The sequence below is a fragment of the Medicago truncatula genome, chromosome 2, assembly GCF_003473485.1.
Source record: "Medicago truncatula cultivar Jemalong A17 chromosome 2, MtrunA17r5.0-ANR, whole genome shotgun sequence".
NCBI classification, from domain to species: Eukaryota; Viridiplantae; Streptophyta; class Magnoliopsida; order Fabales; family Fabaceae; genus Medicago; species Medicago truncatula.
In genome coordinates this window covers 2,019,011-2,027,072 of record NC_053043.1, presented here as the reverse complement: position 1 = coordinate 2,027,072, position 8,062 = coordinate 2,019,011, and the positions used below count along the sequence as shown (strand labels likewise).

The following is an 8,062-nucleotide window of genomic DNA, read 5'->3' as shown; positions in this document are numbered from 1 at the left end:
TTCACTCTATCAAAATTCAAAAATAGCATTACGTACAACAAGAAGAAATAGATTAAATACTTAAAAAAAAAATCCAATGATTTGTAAAAGTTATAACGAACGATGAACCTGAAAAATTAGCAAAATCATGCACATGGCTGTGGCCTCAAATCAGTTGCTGCAGCTGGTAGTTTTTGCGGTCTTTTTTGCAAAAGCAACAACTCAGCAACTATCTCTCCCAAACTGCACAACAAAGTGTGGCTCTGTCACAATTCCCTTTCCATTTGGAACCACCAAGGATTGTTCCTTGGACAACACTTTTCTCATAAATTGCACCAAAGCATCTTCTTCTTCTTCTTCAACCTCAACCCATATACCTTTCCTGCCACATACTAATCAAACTGTCCTAAACATCTCGCTTGATGGTGAACTGCGTGTTGCATGGCCAGTAGCCAGCGATTGCTACGACGAAAAGAGCATACAGGTGAACCAATCATTTTGGGGTATCAGAATGACACATTTTCCCGTCTCATCAACACGAAACAAGTTTGTTGCCGTTGGCTGTGACACGATTGCAATACTCGCAGCATTTGATTTTGGGGGAAACAACTACACCACGGGATGTTTGGCTTTGTGCAACAGGTTTAATGATATCGTGGCCAATGAATCTTGCTCCGGCACTGGTTGTTGTCAGATTTCAATACCGCAAGGTCATTTGTTCGAGAAAGTGTCCTTTGTTACTGTAGGTGCATTCAACAATCACTCAGCAGTACATGACTTCAATCCTTGTGGTTATGCTTTTTTTGTTGAAAATGGAGCCTACACTTTCGAATCCACGGACCTCCTCAAGTTGGAGAAGAAGGAATTTCCTGTGTTGTTGGACTGGGCAGTAGGGAACCAAACGTGCCAGCAAGCTCAGAAGGATCTTGCAAATTATGCCTGTAAGGACAACAAAAGTACATGTTACAATCCACCTGAGAAATCTGGTTACCTTTGCAGATGCCTTCATGGATATAGGGGAAATCCTTACCTCATTCATGGTTGCCAAGGTATCATATATTTCTTTTCTCTTCTTATTTGGATCATATTTTGAGACATTTATATGATACTTCTCAAGGGACATATAATGCTTTTATTGGAGAACATGAGAAAAAAGTGACTTCATTGATCCATACATTATGTTATATATAGTGCTATATCATCAATGATTATAAATGGTGACACATTGAGTACATCTTATACATGTATCATAAATCTTTACTGAATGTGACATTGTATCAATAGTAATAGTAATTTTTAAACATAAAAAAATAAGGGGCGTCAAATGGGCACCTATATGCATCCTATAGAAAGATAGAAACAATTAGTCTTATGATCATAAGTCCGTCTCTGTACTTACATATGACCAAGAAATTACTTCAGGTTAATCTTCTTCCTTCTCTCTTCTTTAATCACTTCAGGTTCACTTGTTTAGTTTTCTAGTTTTGTTTTGTTTATTGTTTTTGTGTGTCGATTTCATTTGATTGCAGGTTACTGTAATCCATAACAGTAACTATTGTTCTTAGAAAACTAAATTTGTCCATTGTGAAAACAGAAATCAAAACTAACAAATTATCCTTTAGATATTAATGAATGTATGGAGTCCAATGACTGTGTTGAGGAAGCAACATGCACCAATCTTCCTGGAAGCTACCAGTGTTTATGTCCGGCAGAATATGAGGGAAACGGGAAGATGAATGGAACAAAATGCAGTCCAAAATCCAATACCAAATCAAGAAAAGAGATCATAATGATCATTGCAATGAGTGAGTACAACACATTCTATTATTGATGCATTCATAACATGATAATGTCAAACAATTTTATTATCACGATATTGTTAAAATTCGAAAGGTGTTTCATTGGCAACCAACACTACTATTCCGTGTTATAGACTGTTGTTCTGAAATAAGACTCATTTACCCAAGGCATTCCTTCAAGACCAAAAAAGTGGTATTTAGAGATTTTGACTAATGTCGTTAACATAAATTGACTTGAAACATCAACAAGCTAGGAAGAGCAGAAAGAAAATTATCATGTTTCCATTTATGTTCAGGTGTCAGCATGAGCCTTGTAGCACTACTGGTTGGAAGCTTTTATGCGTATTTGGCATTAAAGAAAAGAAAGCTCATTAAACTGAAAGAACAATTTTTTCAACAAAATGGTGGCTTACTACTACAACAAGAAGTAGTGAGGCACGGAGGGTCAACTGAAACAACTAAAGTCTTCACTGTTGAGGAGCTAAATGAAGCAACCAACAACTTCGACGAAGGCAAGATTCTAGGCCAAGGAGGTCAGGGAACAGTTTACAAAGGAGTTTTACAAGATAAAAGAATTGTAGCTATTAAGAAGTCCAAAATCAGTGACCCTAACCAGATTGAGCCGTTCATCAATGAAGTGATTGTGCTTTCACAAATCAACCATAGAAATGTGGTAAAGCTCTTGGGTTGTTGTTTAGAGACAGAAGTTCCTTTACTTGTTTACGAATTCATTCCCAATGGTACTGTTTATGAGCATCTTCATGATCAAAATCCAACTTTAAAGCTTACATGGAAAACAAGATTGAGAATAGCAAAAGAAACTGCTGGAGTCCTAGCATACTTGCATTCTGCTGCATCTACACCAATCATACATAGAGATGTGAAATCTTCAAACATACTCCTAGATCGCAATCTCACGGCAAAGGTTTCTGACTTTGGAGCTTCTAGGATTGTTCCTCTTGACCATAGTCAGATAAAAACCCTAGTACAAGGGACATGGGGGTACCTTGACCCGGAATATTTCCACACAAGCCAATTGACAGAGAAGAGTGACGTCTATAGCTTTGGAGTTGTACTAGCAGAGCTACTGGCAGGAAAGAAGGCACTATCTTTTAGCAGGCCAGAGTTGGATAGAAACCTTGCATTGTACTTTGTTTCTTCAATGAAAGATGGTCAGTTACTTCATATTTTGGACAAAAATATTGACGAGGCGAACATTGAGCAACTAAAGGAGGTTGCCCTTATTGCAGAAAGGTGTTTACGGGTGAAGGGTGAGGAAAGACCCACCATGAAAGAAGTGGCAGCGGAACTGGAGGGAATATTAGTTATTGAAGAGCACCGTTGGGGAAGTGGAAATCAGTCTTCAGAAGAAACTGATACATTGCTCAGAACAACATCACCTATCATTGTTACAGATGGTGGCAATAATTATTCTTCTGAATCATACAGCATAAACCAGATTACAATGTCATTTGTTGGTGGAAGATGATTAGTTGAATTTTTCACAATAATTCCACCTTTAAAAGCATATATATAGGTTCAATTTTTGTTTCTCTTTATAACTATTTGTTATCTTCAGCACTCACATTCAAACAAAAACTAATACTTGTTTCCAGAAGAGAGAAAAAAACACACAAATTTAGACATCATCATGTACAACCTAGTTTCAACACAACAAGCTATGTGAAAAATGTCTTTCATAGACAAAGTTTAAATAATCTCATCCATATCCACCTTGATGAACAAGAAATATAGTTAACATCAAGGATTATTCATAGGCAAAAACCTTTCTGCAACAGGAAGTAGAAAATCTCTATATTATTTGCCTAATAATTTAAAGCGAAAAATTGGAGAAGGGAAATTATTATGTAATAAATTAAAGTGAAACTAATGACCGTTTACGACTGTGTTGAACTTCATCTGATAATTATAAAAAAGACATTGCAGAAGAAAAACAAAATAAACTCCCTCCTACTAAAACATAAATCATAGCTCTAGAAGAAAAAAAAAAAATGTTACTTTGTACTCTGCATGCAACTTCACAAAACTATACAATATTTGAACTTACATATTTAAATACAAAAGTGGTCGGCCTCTCTATATAACCAACACCTCTGATCATTTTTTTTTTCAAATTATTATCTGTGTATAAGTATCAGTGTCGTGTCTCGTGTCTGTGTAGGTTTTTCATAGGTGTATGTTTGGAGGAATTAGACATGGAAATGAAAATTAGAAGAACAAAGTAAAAAATGAATCATCAGAAACAACAAGAACACCAACCTGCGTTGCGTTCAACAGAAATGATAGTGGGAAGCGCGGGAAGGAAACGAGATGCAAACAACTCTGGATTTCATCTCACAGCTAAAACGTCTTTACCCCATTCCCACTCCTCGAATCTCAGCCGTTGGATTTATCTACCGGTTCTGATTTTAGATGAAACAAAAGTTGTATCTTTGTTTTAAATATTCGTATTATTTTTTTCAGAAAGGAACCATAATTTTTGTGAAACTCGTTAATTCCTCTGATTTAATTTGAACATCGTGAAATAATGATTTGATGGTGTAATTATTTTCCTGGATCCTTCATGTTATAAATATAACAATTTATAGTTTTTTTTAAATTTTTTGTGTTTACATTATCTAAAAGAGAAATGATATTTGTACATTCATTTTATGACAATTTTTTGACAACCTTCTCTTTCGTACTCACATTATACTCTTATTCTATTTCTTCATTTTTCTCTCCCTATTGTTTTTGACCAATGAAAAGAGAGAGAAAATAAGTTGTCACAAGAGTTGTCTCAAATGGATGTTAAAATATCACTACTCTATCTAAAAACATCACTTTTTGGTTTGAAATTCACACTTGTGAGTTCAAACTCCGAGGAATGTGTCTAATCTAATACTACCTCCGTTCCTTTTTAGCTGTCGCTTTTTGACATTTTACAAGTGTTACTTTTTCTTATACAATAATTTATACTTTTACTATAATAACCTTAGTAATTTAATATCTTATTTCATATATTTCTCTCTCCACAATAAATAACTAAGGGTAATGTTGGTAAAACAACATTTATTGTTGCATTGAACTTTGAAAGTGACAGTTAAATAGGAACAAAAAATTTCTCCAAAAATGACACTTAAAAAGGAACGGATATATATATATATATATATATATATATATATATATATATATATATATATATATATATATATATATATATATATATCAACATTGTATTGTATGTTTAACTAGTTTTTTTGTTACATATAATAATAATCATAAAACTCTAATCATGAGGAGGTTAAATCTAACAATTTTAACATTGTATCGGTTGAACTAGAATTTATATACGGTTTAACTATGTTTTATCGAGGGAACTAGAATTTATATATCGGTTGACCAAAAAAAAAAAAAACATCATGTGTGGTAGATATTTTTTGGTTAAAATAAACTGACAAGACAGATGTTTAATGATGTAACACTGTCAATGTGAACTACATGACATGACAATTGGAAGGTGAACAGTGATATGATATGATATAAATGATATGAGCCTATCAGGTGGAAGATATTTTGTGTGTTTTAAATATATCTGAGAGAAGACAACAAGTTGGAAGCAGAAGCAGAAGCAGAAGCATGAACGTGGAAGAAGAAGTTGGACGCCTAAAGGAAGAAATCAAGAGGCTTGGCAAGCTCCAATCAGATGGTTCTTACAAGGTAATATCAAAATCCTTCTCTTCATTCTTCAGATCTGTATAGGGAATTCCAATTTCCTTTATGGATCTGCATCTTGAGTTCATATTAGGTAGATCTTAATCTTGCATCAAACTATAGATCCATCATATGTATATGTATATGTATATGCTTAGTTCATGTCCTTTGAAAATTAATATAATTTAGATAATTAATGAACTTTGATTATGCCCAACTACATGACTTTTGATGTTTATAGGTGAGAGATATATTCACTTTAAAAACTCATTTTTTTAGGATAGAGTGAGTTAATTAAGTCTGATAAAAATCCCATGATATTAAAGTTTATCCGACATCCATTGGAATCACATGAACAATTTCATTGAGATGTCAAATAGTTGCTTGCAAAATTAGTATATTGAGCAATATCAAGCTGTTCAACAAAGTTTATATAATCTTAAATTTGAGAATTTATCAGTTGGTTTTTCAAGAGTAACAAAAGTAATGATGGCAATTTTGTAATGAAAATACGATAAGAGAAAAGCATTGTGACTATATTTTATCAATATCCTTCTCAAACATACATGTTTCTTTATACATCAATAACATCACCATCTTATAATCACACATCATCAATTCCTTAAATCTAATCTCCATCTTAACAAAGACATTTAAATTAGACACATGGTTTTGTGGAATATTAAATCTAAGAAATATCAGAGTTAATAGACGGTTTATCCTAAATCAAGATTCAAAAACCATTTTCCAATTAAACTTCATATCACAAATCATATCGTAGGTGGTCAAACTATACCAAGCATGGAGAACAACAATAAATCAATGAATGAAATTGATGAATAACAGAAATATATATACATGAGAGTTTGATTGATTACATCAAATCCCAACAAATATGAGTTTAGCTTTTCATTTACATGGTAAACATGAAAAGAAATCTTCAATCATAGAACACCAAATGAGCTCCAACTCAGACTGATCTCTCTCTCCAATTTGTTGTCTAATTATTGGAATGTGAAGGATGGTTGTTATGGACAAGTTTTTCCCTTCTATACCAGCTGAGTAAGTGAAATTTGCTTGGCAAATCCAAATTAGACACACGGATTTTGAATTGCTTCGTGTTGAAGGACACTCTGTCTGGTGAAATCAGTCTTAATTTGCTTGGTGAATTCCATCTCACTAAACGTATTTGCTCTGCAAAATCTGGCAACTTTTTGTCTTGAATTTGCGTAGCAGAGGGAATCTTGCTTAGCGAATTTGTGTATGCTTTCACATCTTGCTTTATCCTGCTCATTCATTCACTTTAATCTACACAAAACAAAATTTTAAGATGCTATCAAACTTTCACAAGATGCTTTACCACTAATCAAAACTATTTATACAACTTTGGGGGTCAGGTAAACACACATTAACCAAATTACATTAAAAAAATACCTCCAAATTCCAATACATAAAATTTTCATTTAAAATTGCTACTTATTATGGACCATCTGATTTGGTCAGCAAAAACAAAATATGGTTCTTTTTATTTGTGATGACTTGTGTGAAGAACTAAAGAACAGCCTACCTCCTTTCTCTTTGTGATACAAAGCTAAGGCTTGTCCACAAGCGTCCTTCATCTAAGCAAATCATAATAATTGGCTATGGTGTTGATATGATTTGATGATGAGCCAGCAAGTTTTTACCTCCATAGTTTCTTCTGATACATGAATGCTTGATCACAGGTAGATGAGAAGTTAAAAAAACCTGAGATAGTTTCTTCTGTCTATGTACATAAATTAGGGCCCATTTACTTCCAATGTTTTCTGTTTTCATTTTCTCTTCAACTAATAAACATAATATAATATAGATTCAATATGTTCCGTATTATTTATTTTATTTTTTGCAATTTTTTTAAAACTATTCTAGCATTTGGAATTTTCTTTAATCATCATGTGAACTTGTTGTTTTGTTGAGAAGAATGAACAAAATGTGGGTTGGATTGTATTGTGAAGGTTACATTTGGAACGCTATTTCATGATGACCAATGTGCAAATATATTTGAAGCACTTGTTGGGACACTAAGAGCAGCTAAAAAACGAAAAGTATTAACATATGAAGGTGAATTGCTGCTGCAAGGAGTCCATGACAATGTGGAAATCACTCTTAATCCCACCCCTGCTGCTGCTGCTTCCAACTGAACACTATGTACCAAAAACTATAAAAGAATAACCTTTATAGGTGCTTGTTTTATAAGTATTGATTGAAACTATTTACTTCTATTCAACGTCATTTAATATGGTGTGAAAATTATAATACTCCAAAATCTTGTCATCAAAGAAAATTGTTACCCTCTCAAAAAAGAAAATTGTGGTTATAGATTTCGTAACCAACAGTTTTTCTGTATGTGTAATAATGTTTTGCGAATAAAAAACTTCATTTGTAAATTAATAAAAAAAAGATTAGGAGATTTTCTCAACAAAAAAAACAAGACTACAACTAAAGTTTATGAATAGTTTATCATGTAATCACCAAATACTTACATGAACGATATTTATTCCTGATCGTTTTCTGTTCTCCCAAATTCGTTA

The 8,062-nt window shown here is 33.1% G+C and overlaps 2 protein-coding genes across 2 annotated transcripts; both read left to right on the top strand.

Moving 5' to 3' along the window:
- Positions 1–3,408, top strand: LOC11423592 (putative wall-associated receptor kinase-like 16). The gene is made up of 3 exons (XM_003593226.4): positions 1–1,028; positions 1,602–1,784; positions 2,075–3,408. Exons 1-3 carry the CDS (start codon positions 128–130, stop codon positions 3,265–3,267), a joined length of 2,277 nt encoding a protein of 758 aa, XP_003593274.2. The 5' UTR covers positions 1–127; the 3' UTR covers positions 3,268–3,408.
- A 1,918-nt stretch (positions 3,409–5,326) lies between these two features.
- LOC11418837 (costars family protein) lies at positions 5,327–7,871 on the top strand. The gene is made up of 2 exons (XM_024777343.2): positions 5,327–5,498; positions 7,487–7,871. The coding sequence occupies exons 1-2, from the start codon at positions 5,418–5,420 to the stop codon at positions 7,670–7,672; spliced, it is 267 nt and encodes an 88-aa protein (XP_024633111.1). The 5' UTR covers positions 5,327–5,417; the 3' UTR covers positions 7,673–7,871.
- The last annotated feature ends 191 nt before the right edge of the window (positions 7,872–8,062 follow it).